This window comes from Leucoraja erinacea, chromosome 8, assembly GCF_028641065.1.
Source record: "Leucoraja erinacea ecotype New England chromosome 8, Leri_hhj_1, whole genome shotgun sequence".
Classification (NCBI taxonomy): domain Eukaryota; kingdom Metazoa; phylum Chordata; class Chondrichthyes; order Rajiformes; family Rajidae; genus Leucoraja; species Leucoraja erinaceus.
This window is the reverse complement of record NC_073384.1, coordinates 72,773,972-72,793,345: the sequence shown is the minus strand read 5'-3', so window position 1 is coordinate 72,793,345 and position 19,374 is coordinate 72,773,972. Positions and strand designations below refer to the sequence as shown.

At 44.4% G+C, this 19,374-nt stretch overlaps 1 protein-coding gene across 2 annotated transcripts in view; it reads right to left on the bottom strand.

Moving 5' to 3' along the window:
* Window positions 1-456: 456 nt before the first annotated feature.
* ipcef1 (interaction protein for cytohesin exchange factors 1) overlaps window positions 457-19,374 on the bottom strand; it is a 134,463-nt gene continuing 115,545 nt past the window's right edge. Inside the window, exons 10-11 of one of the 2 annotated variants that reach the window (XM_055639982.1) lie at window positions 15,774-15,961; window positions 457-2,193 (exon numbers count right to left, since the gene is read on the bottom strand). In XM_055639982.1, the coding sequence (XP_055495957.1) occupies window positions 1,993-2,193; window positions 15,774-15,961 (389 nt within the window). In that variant the 3' untranslated portion in view covers window positions 457-1,992. The remainder of the gene's footprint in view (window positions 2,194-15,773; window positions 15,962-19,374) is intronic. The other variant, XM_055639983.1, reaches the window with a different exon arrangement.

Genomic DNA, 19,374 nt, shown 5'->3' with positions numbered 1-19,374 from the left:
CCTCCTTTCCCCCCCCCCCCCCCCCCCCCCCCCCCCCCCCCCATTCCCCCCCCATGCCCGGGTTCTTTTCTTCCTCCCCCCCCCTCACAGCCATTCCCCCAAGCCCGGGTTGCCCCTTGTCCCCCCCCCCTCACGGCGGTTAGGTCATCATTAGGTATTCCTCCTGGACAGAGGAGATTTACTAGAATGTTGCCTGGGTTTCTGCAACTAAGTTACAGGGAAAGGTTGAACAAGTTAGGGCTTTATTCTTTGGAGCGCAGAAGGTTAAGGGGGGACTTGATAGAGGTTTTTAAAATTATGAGAGGGATAGACAGAGTTGACGTGGAAAAGCTGTTCCCACTGAGAGTAGGGAATGTGTGGTGTTATGTCTGTCTTGAAGCTGTTGTGGCACTGTAATTTCCTGTAAAGGATTATTAAAGGTTATTCTTCTTCTTCTTCTTCTAGGGAAGATTCAAACAAGGGGACATGACTTGAGAATTAAGGGACTGAAGTTTTGGGGTAACATGAGGGGGAACTTCTTTACTCAGAGAATGGTAGCTGTGTGGAATGAGCTTCCAGTGAAGGTGGTGGAGGCAGGTTCGTTTTTATCATTTAAAAATAAATTGGATAGTTATATGGACGGGAAGGGAATGGAGGGTTATGGTCTGAGTGCAGGTATATGGGACTAGGGGAGAGTATGTGTTCGGCACGGACTAGAAGGGTCGAGATGGCCTGTTTCCGTGCTGTAATTGTTATATGGTTATATGGTTATATTATATGGACAGTGGCCCGACTGGAACCGCACAGCCTAATTTCATTATTGTCGTAATGTTACCTGCAAATGGTCGCACAAGACCACTTTGGATTGCGCAAAGGCTGAATCAAAAAAATACAACACAATCCATGGCAGCAGTGTTTTGTACAAACAGGCACTCCAGCACTAACTCCCAGTCCCTACAGCTGCTGAAATGGATGAATGACCTTTTACATTTTACATCAAGGATTATTCTTAGTACTAGTACTTCCCATGTGGAGAAAACATTCCTGCGGATTGTTAATGTTCTGAGTGACAAGACAGTCCGAGACACTCCTATCAATAATTAAACGCTTATTCGACCTCTTGTTTATTCCAATTTATTATGATTTTATAATGGTGAAAGAATAGAAAAAATATCCTCATTGCACTATGTTTTACAACAAACCTTTGATTGGTACAATTAAATGAGAATGTAAACGAGAATGTACATTATAGACAATTTACATCACTGTAGGACAATTGTTGAAAGAGAACCTCCCCCACTTCCAAACAACCAACCCCATATCCCTGAAGATCATGTCTCTTCAACTACATGTACGGGTGTCAAGGGTTACGGGGAGAGGTCAGGAGAATGGGGTTAGGAGGGAGAGATAGATCAGCCATGATTGAATGGGCGAGTAGATCTGATGGGCCGAATGGCCTAATTCTGCTCCTATCACTTATGACCTTATCGTTTGCAGGCACATTTTTATTGTGCTGATGGTTTCAACTGCAATTGTTTTTAAAAAAAAATGGGACTTAATATGCACATTAGCCTTTACTTTCAGTGGAATCATTGGCATTGTATTTGTTTCTCAAGTGACATTTCATATATACAGATTTTTTTACATGTGCAAATATGTTTCAGATACTGCAGGCTTCAGAACCATTTCATGCCCGATCACAATTGAGAATAAATAGAATAAAACAAAAATAGACTATGAATGTTCTCTATAAACTTCGACCCTCTAAAGAGGTGTTTACTTACAAATAAAACTGTAGCCATTACACAGTGCAATTGCCTATAAATTAAATAATCATTCACAAGTCCTGTGATGAAAGATGAAAATGATGACCTAAAGTCACAATAAGCACTGTTTCTTATTAGTTTACTGGCTAGATTGGCTTGTTGGAAGTCCTATAATTCTTAGTGCTTCAGGAAACAACTTTGTTCGACCAAGACAAAGTACCACATCTGGGTAAGTTAAATGTCCAAATTAAACATCTGATACGAGGGATGACGGTACCCGATTCTCCAGCATTCCAGAATTCCTTGCGGCACAAACTTTAGACTGGGCTCCTTTGCAAATATCCTGCAGCAATAGTGAATAATCTTCTTTCCACTGTCGGAATTTCTCTGTGGTCAACTGCGAACTTTCCAGGAGTATGTTTATTACTGCCAGGTCAGCTTCTTTGGACTGGTGAAGGGAGGGCAATGAAAAAAAACACATGATTAAAAAAAAACATTAATATTTTGTGACAATATAAATAATATATTGTTACAAGCCATGAAAATGTGATTCACTGAAGATAAGTTAACATCAAGTCTGCATCTCCTTACATTTGACGAACATATATTTCTATCTTTGGAGCACTATGACCAACACTAGCTTTCACCTGGATTTTGTTTAGTTTAGTTTAGTTTAGAGGAAACAGGCCCTTCGGCCCACCATGTCCGCACCGACCATCGATTCCTGCACACTAACACTATCCTACACACACTGGGGACAATTTACACTTACACCAAGCCAATTAACCTACAAACCTGCACAAGTTTGGAGTGTGGGAGGAAACTAGAGCACCCGGGGAAATCCCACACAGGCCATGGGGAGATCGTACAAACTCCGTACAGACAGCACCCGTAGTCAGGATCGATGAGCCACCTTGCCGTGCCACGATTTACTAATCGTGGATTTTTAATTATTAATTTGTTTTCATGAAACACTTCTACACTGAGAAGCACATCAGTCCCTCAATGTGTGTTAGTAGTGGCAAAAAGATAAATCCTGCAGAAGGAACATCCTTGGTTAACTGGACTGTTCATTCCATTATGTAAATGGTTGATAAAAAAGGGGAATAGTTGGGATACCAACATGGATCCTTGCTGGATGATATGAGTCATTCCCTGAGTATAACATAAAGTGCTGACCGAACTCAGTGGATTAGACTGCACATGAGGAGCGAACAGGCAGAGGACATTTCAGGACATGATCTTTTCTTCAGTATTACTTTTTACCAGGCTCAGCACCTTCACAATAATCTTTCTGACACCTCCCTGCCACACAAGCAATTTCCTCATGGCTAGTTTTCACGGGGCGACTTGACGCAAGATGTAGCCAGAGTGGAGTGGTCGTGGTCTAGCACGATATCACACGATATAACGGGGGGGTAGACAAAGAGTTCCCACGGTACTCGGCAATTCTGTCATTTTTGCGAGTGACTTGTCCGTCTCCCGATCTTTCCCGTTAATCGTGAATGAACATCGTGGACTGTAGTGTAGTTAATCACGTGGCACAAATGATGTTCCTTTGTTGTCACACACTATATTGGTTTTTTTCACCCGAGCTCTTTAATGAGCTGAAGAATAATCTGTGTTTTTTTAGACAAATGTTGTTTGGTGTGATGCACCTTCTCTCAATATGTGCAAGAAGTCGTCTTTTTATTTTGTCAAATATGAATAAAGACTGTGTCTCACATTGGCCGTGATGATTGTGTTATTTTATGATCTACTGAGAGGTGAAACTTTCAGTCTGAAGAAACTTTCAGCCCGAAACGCCACCCGTTCCTTCTCTCCAGAGATGCTGCCTGTCCCGCTGAGTTGCTCCAAGCAACTGGTGTCTATCTTCAAAGGACTGACCAGGACTGCCTCTCTCTCTCTCTCTCTCTCTCTCTCTCTCTCTCTCCTCCCTCCCTCTCACACAGGCATGACTGGAGGAACTCCGCGGGCCAGGCAGCATCTACGGAGAGAAATGGACAGGCGACCCATTCTTCAGGCTGCCTTATGTCTCTCTCCCCCCCCCCCCGCCCAACTCCTACCCACACACACGAATGCTGGGGAAACTCAGCGGGTGCAGCGGGGCCGAAACGTTGTCTATTTCCTTAGTTCCATAGATGCTGCTGCACCCGCTGAGTTTCTCCAGCATTCGCGTGTGTGGGTGGGAGTGGGGGTGGGGGGGGGGGGGGGGGGGGGAGACATAAGGCAGCCTGAAGAATGGGTCGCCTGTCCATTTCCCTCCGTAAATGCTGCCTGGCCCGCGGAGTTCCTCCATTCATGCCTGTGTGGGAGGGAGAGAGAGAGAGAGAGAGAGAGAGAGAGAGAGGCACACACAAGGTGAATGCGAAATCTCACCTGCCTGTTTCAGTGACAGACACCCACCGCCAGTAAATGAAGACACCACCATCTGTCTCCCCCTCCTCTTCCTCGACTCCCCCACCTTTCCCTCCCAACTCCAGTCCCGTCCCGACCCCCTGGGAAACTGAAGGTTTCCCGCTGTAATTAAAGAGTTCCCACGGTAGACTGTAAAACTGGGACCCTGGTTCTGACCTCCCCCAACATCGGGAACATTCTTCCTCCATCTAGCTTGTCCAATCCCATAGATACGATTAGACAGGTATCTAGTTATTTAATTCAATTAATGATTTCTATCGCCCAGCCTCTCATCTTTCAATCGGGTTCGGCCAGGAAGGAACTGCAGATGCTGGATTAAAACAAAGATAGACACAACATGTAGCTCAGCGGGACAAGCAGCATATCAGAAGGGTCTCGACCCGAAATGTCACCCATTCCTTCTCTCCAAAGATGCTGCCTGCCGTCGAACTCATTCTCTTTAAACCGGCATCTGCTGTTCCTTCCGACACATACACAAGAAATAAGCAACTTTTCGGGCCGAAACGTTGCCTGTTTCCTTCATTCCATAGATGCTGCTGCACCTGCTGAGTTTCTCCAGCATTTGTGTGTGTGGGTGGGAGTTGGGGGGGTAGAGAGATAAGGCAGCCTGAGGAAAGGCTCGCCTGTCAATTTCCCTCCGTAGATGCTGCCTGGCCCGCGGAGTTCCTCCAGTTAGAAACTGCTTTCAGACAAAAAGAGACACACTGACATTAATGAAATGCTTAGCTAGTTTTATTAGATTTGTATGTAAATAGCAAACTGGCTGGATTCACTCTATCCAACTTCCGGGTTCACCGTTCGCAGGAGTTCCCACGGTAACCGCAAGAGTTACTACGGATATCGCACTGGCCACTACGTTCATAAAATGTTGCAATGCTCAACCACAAGTGTACAAGTCACTCTTGGACAAATTCAAACATGTTTGAATTTTCTCCCGAGTACCCAAGTTACACGATTACCTGCCGTTAGCGCCACGGTGGTCCACGAATGCCGTACTGTTACCGCACGAGGTTCCCACGATGTTAAACTCTGGTTACCTCTTGCGTCAAGTCGCCCCGTGAAAAGGGGGTTTAACTAAACCAATAATTGCCCTTAGTCCCTCAAGTTACATATGACAATTAAACACTCTTGACCCTTGACAAGTTCCAAATGAACAAATATGGACTTCCAAATGGCAAGTATCTCAAGGGACTTAGTTAAATTTGAAAGTTTTATGTCATTGTAAAGGGGCTGTCCCATTTCACGACCTAATTCACGACCTCTGCCAAGTTTGCCCTTGACTCATAATCGCAGCATGGTCGTCACAAGGTCATAGGTATGTCGTAGCAGGTCGTGATGCTAGTCGTAGGGACTCGTGGCATCAAGTAGTTGGGGGTGTTTTTTCAACATGATGAAAAATGTCCACGAGTAAAAATGGTCGTGAAAGTGGGACAGGCCCTTAAATTAGAAAATAGATTAACTGGTTAGTTTACATGGTTATTTATAAGAAGTTTGAACAATAATTACACTTCAAAGAATGCCCTATAAAAATGCAGCCCCATTTATGCACAACTCTTCCTTTCCCTCTCCTCATTGATGAACTGGGCTAAAGTTTTTAGATTAAGTTTTTGCTTACTTTGTCTAGAACCTCCTTCTTTGACTCACTAATTCTCAGCATTTTTGTCTACCTTCGATTTTTCCAGCATCTGCAGTTCTTTCCTAAACATTTTGTCTTCACCACTGCGAAATCTCCTCAAGGTATGTCTACTTTGAAGTCACACTCTGAAGTTCCCCCCCCCACCCCCCCCCACCCCCCCCCCCCCCCCCCCCCCCCCCGCCTCTGTGATTCCTCCTTCCCTCCAACTCTATGACCACGTCGAAATCCAGACCCGTTTGTGGTGTATATTATATAAATGGTGTTACCTGCCTCCAAGTTAAAGGGGGAGCAGTGTGATGTATGTGATATAATTAGCATATGTTATGTGTTGTGTGAAGGGACGAATGCACTGGCAGAGACTCAAGGTGGCATCCTGGAATAAAGAATCTTGTTAGTTTACTCCCGTGTCTGAGTGTTATTTTAAGTCAGTTCCAAGCACCCAAATACACAACAATTGGCGACAAGGATAAAAGAAGAAAGAAGAAGGGCTGTCAAGAAAAAACAAAGTTAAAAAGAAGAGGTTGTGTTTGGAAACAAAATGGAATGGCACCAAGCAAAGAATTTGGTGCCAAATGGTTTTGAATTGGTGCCAAGGAAAATAAAGGTCAGAACGGGAAGCAAGAGCACAAGGAAAACAAATGGGGCAGTAAATAAATGTCAACGAAGAACACAGCCGAAAGCTGGAAGCCTAACCAGCAGGACAGCGACGGTGTCAACTTACCTGGAACGCTTTCCAGGGCTGTGCAGCCACAGCAAAGGGGCAGAAGAGGCCCGGCAGCCGGCACCGACTTCGGGTGAGTTCCAGGACCGTGTACCGTGTAGGCCACGGACAGGTCCTGTGACCGCCACGGACTTCGAACATTTTCCAGGGCCGTGTAATCCACAGCCAGGCCCAGGAGCTGCCACCGACGTCGAGTGAGGGCCTAGTACCGTGTAGGCCCCAGACAGGTCCAGAGAAGCCACCGACGAAGACGAAGTCAGCCCGGCCGAGAGCAGAGTCAGCCCAACCGTGAGTAGAAAAGAGGGTCCGGAGTATAACAGAGTATACCGTCCATACAGGGCAATGAGATTGGCAGCTATAATAGTACAAACCCATTATAGGGCACACCTTCAAATGGAAAGAGATCACAAAACTTACATGAAGGTATGCAGCAGCGTTGTGCTGCTTCAGGCTGCCTACCGAGGAATGCTTATTCGAAAGCAATTGCGGTGCATACACAAATCTGCCAAGGTCATACAGACTTATTATCAGATGCATAAACAGCGTCAGTATTTCAAGAAACGACACTGGTCTGCCATTGCGGTACAGCAACGATACAGAGCTTGCCAGATAAGAGATGTCCAAGTGAGACATTATAATAGTTTGAGAAAAGCAGTGGTTTGTATTCAGGCCTTCTACTGCAGGATTAAAGCCAGAGAATTGGTTGAGAAAATCAAGGCAACATGCCATATTAAGTCAGTCTTAATGATGTGCATTACAAGAAAACATTTCTTGATGCAATAGGCAGCTGTAGTCACTCTGCAAGCTGCATACTATGGTTACCAATCAAGGGTACGCTACAGAGCTATGCAACAAGCAGTCATTTCGATCCAGAGATGGTACAAAGCATGCAAAATAGGGCATTCCCAGTTTGTGCAATATCAGTCAATGAGGTATGCAACCATTAGCATTCAGGCTGCCTACAAGGGTATGGTGGTTAGGCAGTGGGTTAAGCAAAAGAGGGCTACTGTAAAAGTTCAGTCAGTACTTTGTATGATTTGGTATAGGAAAGACCTAAGGAGCCAAATAGATGCACAACAGAAAAGGCAAACGATACAAAAGGCTTAAACAATATAGGAAAAAACGTCCTCAAATTGAATTATACAGCAGTTGTAGTGCAGTCTCACTACCTTGCTTATGAAGCAAGAAAACTATACAGAGCACAAATCAAAGCCACTGTTGTATTGCAAAGACAATATAGATCCTACTTCTTGAGGAATAACCAGAAAGGTGATTTAAGAAGACAAATAGATGAACAATAAAAAAAGCTTAAACAATACAAAGAACAGTTAAATAAATGTGTGACAATGACCAAAAAGCTGTTAATAGAAAAGTCTAAAGAAGAGAGGCTTGGCGGTCGAGACAAAAGTATGCAGGACCAATTGCGATTAGGACACTTCACTATAGCCCAGCATGGAGCTTCCTTCACTGAGCAATGGACAAATAGTTATGCATTGCAGAATCTCATTAAACAACAAGAGCAGATAAATGCGCAGCGCCAGGAAATTGAACAACAGAGGAAGCTGCTAGAAAACGAAAACTTGCAGCCATGGGTCAGATCCCACCTACAAAGAGGAAAACAAAGCAAATTCATGAACCAGAAAATGAAACGCAGAACAGGAACAGGAAGAAATTTGCAAATTAGATTAGGACATTTAAAAGGGAAGAAGCAGATTTACACATCGAGGAACAAAAAATGCAAGGCGTAATGTATTTGGTTTAAGGAAGATGGGTGTAATGAAAAATTTGCTAAAGTTTAGATACGATTATTACAGTTATGAGGATGTAATGTAAGATGACTGTAATAATATAATTTTGCAACAGTGTGTTAATCAATTATATTTAATGTAATCACAATGGTGTTATCCGCCTCCGAGTTAAAGGGGGAGCAGTGTGATGTATGTGATATAGTTAAGGGCCTGGCCCACGAGCATTCGACTGCATACGGCAAGCACAATCTAACGTGGTCGCTTGAGCGTACGGCCTCGCGGGGCCGGTCCCACTTTGATCGCCGGAGCTGTATGGAGTTGAGCTGGTCCCGACATCGCGCGGGGCTCCGAAAAACTGACAGTGTTCAAAAATTCCGCGCGGCAATGGCCTGCCGGCCCACAGCCGCCTTGACATCGTACGCACCGCATCGACGGGCATACGCAGCGTCTCAACGCCGGAAACCGTAAGTCATTCGCGAACTTCCCGCAGACTTCGCTCGAACTTCACGTCACTCACTCGACCTCCGCGCAGCCCCCGCTTCCGGTCTGGTTGCGCTTGCCGCATGCAGTCGCATGCTCGTGGGACAGGCCCTTTAGCATATGTTATGTCTTCTGCGAGGGGACGAATGCGCTCAAGGTGGCGTCCTGGAATAAAGAAGCTTGTTCGTGTACTCCCGTATCTGAGTGTTATTTTAAGTGAGTTCCAAGCACCCAAATACACAACACCGTTAGTCCTTGCTTTCTCCCTCCTTCCCCTCCCCTTCCAAGCTCTCCCACAGTCTACAGTCTCCGCCTCTTCCTTTCTTCTTCCGCCCCCCCCCCCCCCCCCCCCCCGACGATCACTCTGAAGAAGGGTCTCGGCCCGAAACATCACCTATTTCCTTTGCTCCACAGATGCTGCCTCACCCGCTGAGTTTCTCCAGTATTTTAGTCTACCTTCGATTGTTCCATCATCTGCTGTTCTCTCTTAAACATTTATTTTTGCATGTCAGCAATTCTCATTGTTAAGTATAATATGTACATGCTGTGTTATACAATACAATACAATACAATACAATTTATTTGTCATTTGAACCCCATTGAGGTTCAAATGAAATGTCGTTTCTGCAGTCATACACACAAGAAAGAACCAAGACACAACACAATTTACACAAACATCCATCACAGCACATCTCCTCCTCGCTGTGATGGAAGGCAAAGGCTTATCTCTCCCCTGCACTCCGCATTCCCTTCCCGATGTCAGAGTCAAAGCCCCCGGCGGGGGATGGTAATTGTCCCGCGGCTATTTACGCCGCGCCGGGTGATGCAAGGCCACGCTCCGGGTCTTGTTGTTGGAGCCCCCGGCGCGTGCTAGCAAAGTCTAGTGTTGTTGCCTTTAGAGCGATCCTGACTACGGGTGCTATCTGTACGGATGTTTGACGTTCTCCCAGTGACCGTGAGGGTTAATTGGCTTGATATAAATGTAAATTTACCTAGTGTGTGTAGAATAGTGTTAATGTGCGGGGATCATTGGTTGGTGTGGACTCGGTGGGCCGAAGGGCCTGTTTCTGCGCTGTACCTCTAAACTAAGTTCCAGTGGTGTGGAAGTAGCAACGTTTTATTCATTACTAGACTAAGTGGGAAACCAATAGACATTGTTTTGCAAGCTTTAGAACCAATAAGCATTTTTCTGCAAGCTTTAGAACCAATAGACATTTTTTGCAAGCTTTAGAACCAATAGACACTTTTTTGCAAGCTTTAGAACCAATAGACACTTTTTTTGCAAGCTTTAGAACCAATAGACATTTTTTTGCAAGCTTTAGAACAAATAGACACTTTTTGCAAGCTTTAGAACCAATAGACATTTTTTTGCAAGCTTTAGAACCAATAGACATTTTTTTGCAAGCTTTAGAAACCAATAGACACATTTTTTGCAAGCTTTAGAACCAATAGACATTTTTTTGCAAGCTTTAGAACCAATAGACATTTTTTGCAAGCTTTAGAACCAATAGACATTTTTTTTGCAAGCTTTAGAACCAATAGACACTTTTTTTGCAAGCTTTAGAACCAATAGACACTTTTTTTGCAAGCTTTAGAACCAATAGACATTTTTTTGCAAGCTTTAGAACCAATAGACATTTTTTTGCAAGCTTTAGAACCAATAGACATTTTTTTGCAAGCTTTAGAACCAATAGACACTTTTTTGCAAGCTTTAGAACCAATAGACATTTTTTTTGCAAGCTTTAGAACCAATAGACATTTTTTGCAAGCTTTAGAACCAATAGACACTTTTTTGCAAGCTTTAGAACCAATAGACATTTTTTTGCAAGCTTTAGAACCAATAGACATTTTTTTGCAAGCTTTAGAACCAATAGACATTTTTTGCAAGCTTTAAACCAATAGACATTTTTTTGCAAGCTTTAGAACCAATATACATTTTTTGCAAGCTTTAGAACCAATAGACACATTTTTTGCAAGCTTTAGAACCAATAGACATTTTTTTGCAAGCTTTAGAACCAATAGACATTTTTTGCAAGCTTTAGAACCAATAGACATTTTTTTTTAGCAAGCTTTAGAACCAATAGACACTTTTTTTGCAAGCTTTAGAACCAATAGACATTTTTTTTGCAAGCTTTAGAACCAATAGACACTTTTTTTGCAAGCTTTAGAACCAATAGACACTTTTTTTGCAAGCTTTAGAACCAATAGACATTTTTTGCAAGCTTTTAGAACCAATAGAGACACTTTTTGCAAGCTTTAGAACCAATAGACATTTTTTGCAAGCTTTAGAACCAATAGACATTTTTTGCAAGCTTTAGAACCAATAGACACTTTTTTTTGCAAGCTTTAGAACCAATAGACATTTTTTTTGCAAGCTTTAGAACCAATAGACACATTTTTTTTTGCAAGCTTTAGAACCAATAGACATTTTTTGCAAGCTTTAGAACCAATAGACATTTTTTGCAAGCTTTAGAACCAATAGAGACACTTTTTGCAAGCTTTAGAACCAATAGACATTTTTTTTGCAAGCTTTAGAACCAATAGACACTTTTTTTGCAAGCTTTAGAACCAATAGACATTTTTTTTGCAAGCTTTAGAACCAATAGACATTTTTTTGCAAGCTTTAGAACCAATAGACATTTTTTGCAAGCTTTAGAACCAATAGACACTTTTTTTTGCAAGCTTTAGAACCAATAGACATTTTTTTGCAAGCTTTAGAACCAATAGAGAGACATTTTTGCAAGCTTTAGAACCAATAGACATTTTTTGCAAGCTTTAGAACCAATAGACACTTTTTTTGCAAGCTTTAGAACCAATAGACACATTTTTTTGCAAGCTTTAGAACCAATAGACATTTTTTGCAAGCTTTAGAACCAATAGACACTTTTTTTTGCAAGCTTTAGAACCAATAGACACACTTTTTTGCAAGCTTTAGAACCAATATACATTTTTTTTGCAAGCTTTAGAACCAATAGACACACTTTTTTGCAAGCTTTAGAACCAATAGACACTTTTTGCAAGCTTTAGAACCAATAGACATTTTTTTTGCAAGCTTTAGAACCAATAGACATTTTTTTGCAAGCTTTATAACCAATAGACACATTCTGCAAGCATTTTAGAACCACTAAGGGCAGTTACATTTGAGTAGGCATGTGTTCAGTGTTATTCACAGCTCAGAGAAACGTGACCCCCTGCCTTCCTCCATCTTGAAGAGACTGTGAGCCACACCACTTCCTGGTTTTATAGCCCCTCCCCCTGCCGCCAGCGGGAGCAGCAGAGAGAATGGAGAATTTTGTAAAAACATTAATATCTCTTCTATTTTTCATCAACGGGAGAAATCCTCGGCACACATGCGGCGGAGGGGGGCTCTGAGCAAGGTGGCCAAAAATGACAGCCGTAGGTGGTGGCGTTCTCTTGGAAATTGCAGCACAGATAGCCAAAACCGGTCAAGAACAGACTTTTAGTAATATAGATTAAGAGCGAGAGGAGCATAATCTGCAACGTTGCACATGCTGCTCTGCCTCGTTTTCAACATGCAGCAGGATAGATAATTTTACAGACTTGCGCTCCACCTTGTAAAGTGAAAGATTGGGCTAGATTGTACTTGATCTAATCTGCAGCCCACGTTTAGCTTCAATGCCAGTTCCAGGGCCATGACATTGCTGATCAGTCTTTTTGGAACTAGTCACTCCTTGATTCTTTAATGACGTGACATGTCTATGATTGTCAACTGGGCCTCTGGTGCCCAAAAATAAGGCCGCATTTCTTCCAAGATGGAGCCCAACCCAGGCGACCATGTTAACCACAGAAGTAGATTGACAAACTCATATTACAATTGCTCCATACTCTTAAATCTCTACTTCCACAGCAATAGAGATAGATAGATTCTTGATTCTTGATTAGTACAAATATCAGAGGTTATGGGGAGAAGGCAGGAGAATGGGGTTAGGAGGGAGAGATAGATCGGCCATGATTGAGTGGCCGAGTAGACTTGATGGGCCGAATGGCCTAATTCAACTCCTATCACTCATGACCTTGCTTTAACTATGATATCAATACACTGTAAATGGATTGACCGTAATCTACGTAATTTCCGCTGTGGTTAGCACGCAACAAAAAACATTTTTACCGTACCTCTGTACGCGTGACAATAAATTAAACCGTTTTGGTCAATCTTCTTAACGAATGGTAACCATCTCATACAGTTGAATGGGGTTGATGATTTAGTTTAGTTTATTGTCACGTGTACCGAGGTACAGTGAAATTTTTTTGTTGCATGCTAACTGGTCAGAGGAAAGACAATACATGATGACAATCATTTACAGTTTACAGATACATGATGAAGGGACTAACATGAATAATGTTTAGTGTTAGATAAAGCCAGTAAAGTCCAATCAAAGATAGTCCAATGAGGTAGATAGTAGTTCAGCACTGCTTTCTAGTTTTAGTAGGATGATTCGGTTGCCTGATAACAGCTGGGAAGAAACTGTCCCTGAATCTGGAGGTGTGCATTTTCACACTTCTGTACCTTTTGCCTGATGGGAGAGGGGAGAGGAGGGAGTGGCCAGAGTGCGACTCGTCCTTGATTATGCTGCTGGCCTTGCCGAGGCAGCGTGAGGTATAAATGGAGTCAATGGAAGAGGGATTGGTTTGTGTGATGGTCTGGGCTGTGTTTACAATCTCTGCAATTTCTTGCGGTCTTGGCTGGAGCGGTTCCCAAACCAAGTTGTGATGCATCCTGATAAAATGCTTTCCACGGAGCATTTGAAGAGGTTGGTGCGAGTTGTAGTGGACATGCCTAAGGAGTTTTAGGGAAGTAGAAGCGTTGGTGTGCTTTCTTGGTCGTTGCTTCAATATGGGTGGTCCAGGAGAAGTTGTTGGTGATATTGACTCCAAGGAATTTGAAGGTTTCGACCATCTCTACTTCGGCACCGTCAATGCAAACTGGGGTATGTGTACCTGGTCGATCACTAGCTCCTTTATATTGGTGACATTGAGAGAAAGGTTGTTGTCTCAACACCAGGACACGAGGCTCTCAATCTCCTTCCTGAACTCCCTCTCATCATTATTTGACATCCGGCCCACAATGGAGACTTTGTCTCCAGTATGCAGCAAAAGCTGAACACGGGATGCAAAGCAAATCTGCCCCTCGGCTCTTTATAATCCAGAACCGCTCATGAACTCGAGGTTCAGCAAGAAGCCAGGAGTTCAAACAATGAGCTCTGCCGTATTTCATACCACTGCATTGTGGTGAGGAAGACAAAATTGCACTGGAAATCGGAGGGTGGTTTTGCGGAGATTCCCTACGAAATCTACCGAACTTCATCCAATCTTTTACTCTGCTGTGAATGGACTCGTTGGTTAAATTGTTTCAACAAGCAGAAAGAATCCTCAATAAAACCAAGATGATCAAGGAAAATATTGTTGATCGCAAACCTTGGGACCATTTCATTGCTGGTGGCGAGTTTATAAAATTATCATCTTATTGGCTTAGAACAAACCAAACCCCTAAACAGTTCCTTATAATCCCACAGGTATGTGGCCATGTGCAAGGCTCTCCGCATCTGCTTGCTGTTAACTCATGAAACACTCTCCTCAGGTTGACTATTGTAACAGTCACCTAATGTCTGCAAAAAATGCGTCTATGGTGTTTAGTTTAGTTTAGAGATACAGCGCGGAAACAGGTTCTTCGGCCCATTGAGTCCGCATCGACCAGCGATCCCCACATATTAACACTAGGGACAATTTTATACATATACCAAGCCAATGAACCTACAAACCTGTACGTCATTGGAGTGTGGGAGGAAACCAAACTCGGAGAAAACCCACGCAGGTCACGGGGAGAACGTACAAAGCCCCATACAGACAGCACCCGTGGTCAGGACCCAGGTCTCTGGTGCTGTAAGGCTGTAGTTCTACCTCTGCACCACTGTGCTGCCCAATGTTATATTGTTAAATAGTATGTTTTGCAGTTGGATAACTTGTATTGAAGAACATTTAGTCAGAGGGCAGTGAATCTGTGGATTTTTTTGCCACAGAAGGCTGTGGAGGCCAAGTCAGTGGAAATCTTTAAGGCAGATATAGATAGATTCTTGATTAGTACAGGTGTCAGAGGTTATGGGGAGAAGGCAGGAGAATGGGGTTAGGAGGGAAAGATAGATTGAATAGGGGAATAGACTTGATGGGCTGAATGGCCTAATTCTACCCCTATCCCTTATAACATTATAAGGTTCAGCACCTCTCTGCTTCATGGGTAAATGTTGTTACCAAGGAGAATGTTCAGAACTCTACTGACAAGAGGAGATGTGTTCTTTTGAATTCAAGACAAACTTTAAGTGTGTTGTTTCCCCTGCTAAATCTCAACACAATGTACCTCCAGACAACATGCACAGCAATCACTTGCAGCAGCGTATTCAGTAATTACATAATTGTAATTATCTTCTACATTGCACATGGACCTGGAGCATGACAAAGTAAAACTATATTCTTGACATTTATAGATCAGAACAAACCTGAAGATAAAACTTCTGAATTTCCCGACGGCCTCTGTATTCTACCCTGGCCGAACAGAATACTGTCCTCAAAACTTCCTTCTATTGCAATTGTATACCTTGGTGTCAATGGCCCGCAGAGTTTGTATTGTGTGGGAAGGAACTGCAGATGCAGGTTTAAACCGAAGATGGATGCAAAAAGTTGGAGTAACTCAGTGGTTCAGACAGCATCTCTGGAGAGAAGGAATAGGCGATGTGTTGGTTCAAGACCTGAAACGTCACCTGTTCCTTTTCTCCAGAGATGTTGTCTGACCCGCTGAGTTATTCCATCTTTTTGTGTCTATCTTCGGATTTTATATTGTTGGTTTCAATGTTGTCATATCACCTGGGATCATCTAACTGAAAATTGCACCTCAACAGAAGCTCCATGTTTTATTAAATATACTATTTTTCAACAGTTTACCCATGCAGATAATTTTGTAGTGCATATTGAAAGGAATTTTGTTTTATCACCAGACGTAAAAATAGACATACCTTTAGCGTACTGTTCAATGTTCTGAATTTGTGCAGTCTTTCATTGACAACAGGATTTTTACTGCGCTTTATAAAGGATCGCCTGAAATCCCTCTTTGTTGACGCTCGACGTACTCCAATCGGAGAAAGACTTGCTTGCTCCAACGATTTATACAATTGCTCCATTTCGTCAGAAGTTTGTGGTTGTTCTTAAAAGCAAAGAGCAAAAGCAATGTTAAAGGAATTCCTCCACTGTGTGAGAAAAAGAACATTTAAATTGACACTGAGGACTCATTGACAGGATTTCTGGCACAAATATATTGAACGAAAAATCACTGATACAAAAGGTAAATAATAAAAATATGAACATAAGGAACTGCAAGTGCTCGAATCTTGTGCAAAAGACAAAGTGCTGGAGGAATTTAGTGGGTCAGGCAGCATCAGTGGAGGGATTGGACAGATGATAGACAATAGACAATAGGTGCAGGAGCAGGCCATTTGGTCCTTCGAGCCAGCACCGCCACTCAATGTGATCACGGCTGATCATCCACAATCAGTAATAATAATAATAATAATGGATGGGATTTATATAGCGCCTTTCTAGATACTCAAGGCGCTTTACATCGCATTATTCATTCACTCCACAGTCACATTCAGTGGTGGTGAGCTACTTCTGTAGCCACAGCTGCCCTGGGGCAGACTGACGGAAGCGTGGCTGCTAATCTGCGCTTACGGCCCCTCCGACCACCACCAAACACTCACACACATTCACACACATTCACACACAGGCAAAGGTGGGTGAAGTGTCTTGCCCAAGGACACAACGACAGTATGCACTCCAAGCGGGATTCGAACCGGCTACCTTCCGGTCGCCAGTCGAACACTTTAGCCCATTGCGCCATCTGTCGTCCCAAGTACCCTGTTCCTGCCTTCTCTCCATATCCCTTAACTCCGCTATCCCTAAGAGCTCCTAGGGATAGCGGAGTTATCCCTAATGTTTCAGGCCAGCCTGATTGGAGTAAGGAAAGAAAGATGGTAAAGAAAGTTTTTTTTGTACAATACTTTATTCCCAAAACAAAATCAACATACAAAGTAGTAGAGTATTCATATCAAAAGCTGCCCGTATCGGCAGTTTACAAACAGAACAAAAATTCAAATTCAAATCCCGCCATCCTTGTCTATAATACAATCGACCTTGGAAAAGACAGGTGGGAGCAGGACAATGTCCAACAAATGATACAAAATGCTGGAGTAACTCAGCGGGACCGGCAGCATCTAGGGAGAGAAGGAATGGGTGACCGAAGAATGGTCTCAACCCGAAATGGCACCCATTGCTACTCTCCAGAGGCGCTGACTTTGTCTCCAGTATGCAGCAAAAGCTGAACACGGGATGCAAAGCAAATCTGCCCCTCGGCTCTTTATAATCCAGGGCTGCTCATGAACTCGAGGTTCAGCAAGAGGCCAGGAGTTCAAACAATGAGCTCTGCCGTATTTCATACCACTGCATTGTGGTGAGGAAGACAAAATTGCACTGGAAATCGGAGGGTGGTTTTGCGGTGATTCCCTACGAAATCTGCCGAACTTCATCCAATCTTTTACTCTGCTGTGAATGGACTCGTTGGTTAAATTGTTTCAACAAGCAGAAAGAATCCTCAATAAAACCAAGATGATCAAGGAAAATATTGTTGATCCCAAACCTTGGAACCATTTCATTTCCGTTTACAAAATTATCATCTTATTGGCTTGGAACAAACCAAACCCCTAAACAGTTCCTTATAATCCCACAGGTATGTGGCCATGTGCAAGGCTCTCAGCATCTGCTTGCTGTTAACTCATGAAACACTCTCCTCAGGTTGACTATTGTAACAGTCACCTAATGTCTGCAAAAAATGCATCTATGGTGTTTAGTTTAGTTTACAGCGCGGAAAACAGGTTCTTCGGCCCATTGAGTCCGCACCGACCAGCGATCCCCACACATTAACACTATCCTATACTAGGGACAATTTTATACATATACCAAGCCAATTAACTTACAAACCTGTACGTCATTGGAGTGTGGGAGGAAACCAAACTCGGGGAAAACCCACGCAGGTCACGAGGAGAACGTACAAATCCCATACAGACAGCACCCGTGGTCAGGACCCGGGTCTACAGCATTTTGTGTCTATCTTCGGTTTAAACCAACATCTGCAGTTCCCTCCTACACATTTCGTCCTTCAAATGATAATTGGATACAGGTGAGGGGGATTGGCGGATGTGTAGAGCAGGTGAAATAGTCTAGGGATGCAAAGGAAACAAAAGGGCATTGGATAAGGAAGAAGAGAGGAAGCGAAATGTAAAGCCGGTGAGAGGGATATAGGTGGAAGGGGATATGTGTGGAAAGGGATATGTGTGGAAGGGGATATGTGTGGAAGGGGGTATGTGTGGAAGGGGGTATGTGTGGAAGGGGGTATGTGTGGAAGGGGGTGTGGAAGGGGATATGTGTGGAAGGGGGTATGTGTGGAAGGGGGTATGTGTGGAAGGGGGTATGTGTGGAAGGGGGTATGTGTGGAAGGGGGTATGTGTGGAAAGGGATATGTGTGGAAGGGGATATGTGTGGAAGGGGATATGTGTGGAAGGGGGTATGTGTGGAAGGGGGTATGTGTGGAAAGGGATATGTGTGGAAGGGGATATGTGTGGAAAGGGAGTTGGGAAAGGGGGCAAAAGTAGGGTGAATAAATAGGGGACACAGGACTGGGAGATGTGTTGGAAGGAGGGCAACGGAGTGACCAGAGGACTTAGGAAATGGATGAGTCAGTGTAGTAGTGAGATCGACCGATTGACCAAATGGTGCCAGCACAATAACCTGGCCCTCAATTCCGGAAGTGGCGGCGCTGTTAACAGCTGCGGCTCGCCTGCAGTCCGTCTGTCTTTACTTTTTTCTGTTGTTTTTTTTGTCTTGTTTTGGTTAAGTTTTAGTTTGTTGGGTTGTGTTAGAGGGGGTGGAACATGTTCTCTGTCTCTTCCTTCGGGGGAATGCGACTTTTTCATGTCGTATCCCCCTTCTCTGCCTCCGTCTGCGCTGAGGCCTAATGGCGGAGCTGGCGGCCTCCAGCCTGCGACCGACCCCGAGGCTCCGGAGGCAGAGCCAGCCAGGGCTTACCAACGAGAGGCTGGCCGTCTTCGGGGCTGAGCAGCGGTGGCCCGACTTGCTGGTGCGGCGTTCTGGCTTTCGGCGGCGGCCTGGGGCTGATGCAGCGGGGCCCGGCGGCCTGGAGCTGGGGCAGCGGCCCAGAGCGGAGACGGCAGGATCTGGAGCGGGGGCAGCGGCCCGGAGCGGAGACGGCGGGACCTGGAGCAGCGACTGCGGGACCAGAAGCTGGCGCGGCGGCCTGGAGCTGGGGCAGCGACCTGGAGCTGGGGCATCGGCCTGGAGCTGGGGCAGCGGCCCGGTGCGGAGACTGCAGGATCTGGAGCTGGGGCGGCGACCTGGAGCTGGGGCATCGACCTGGAGCTGGGGCGGCGGCCCGGAGCTGATACTGTGGCGGGCCGTCTCGGAGCGGGGATGGCGTTCCGGCTATCGGCAGCGGCGACATCACCACGGAGGTCCGCTGGACTGGAGAGCGGCATCTCCGGCCTGGAT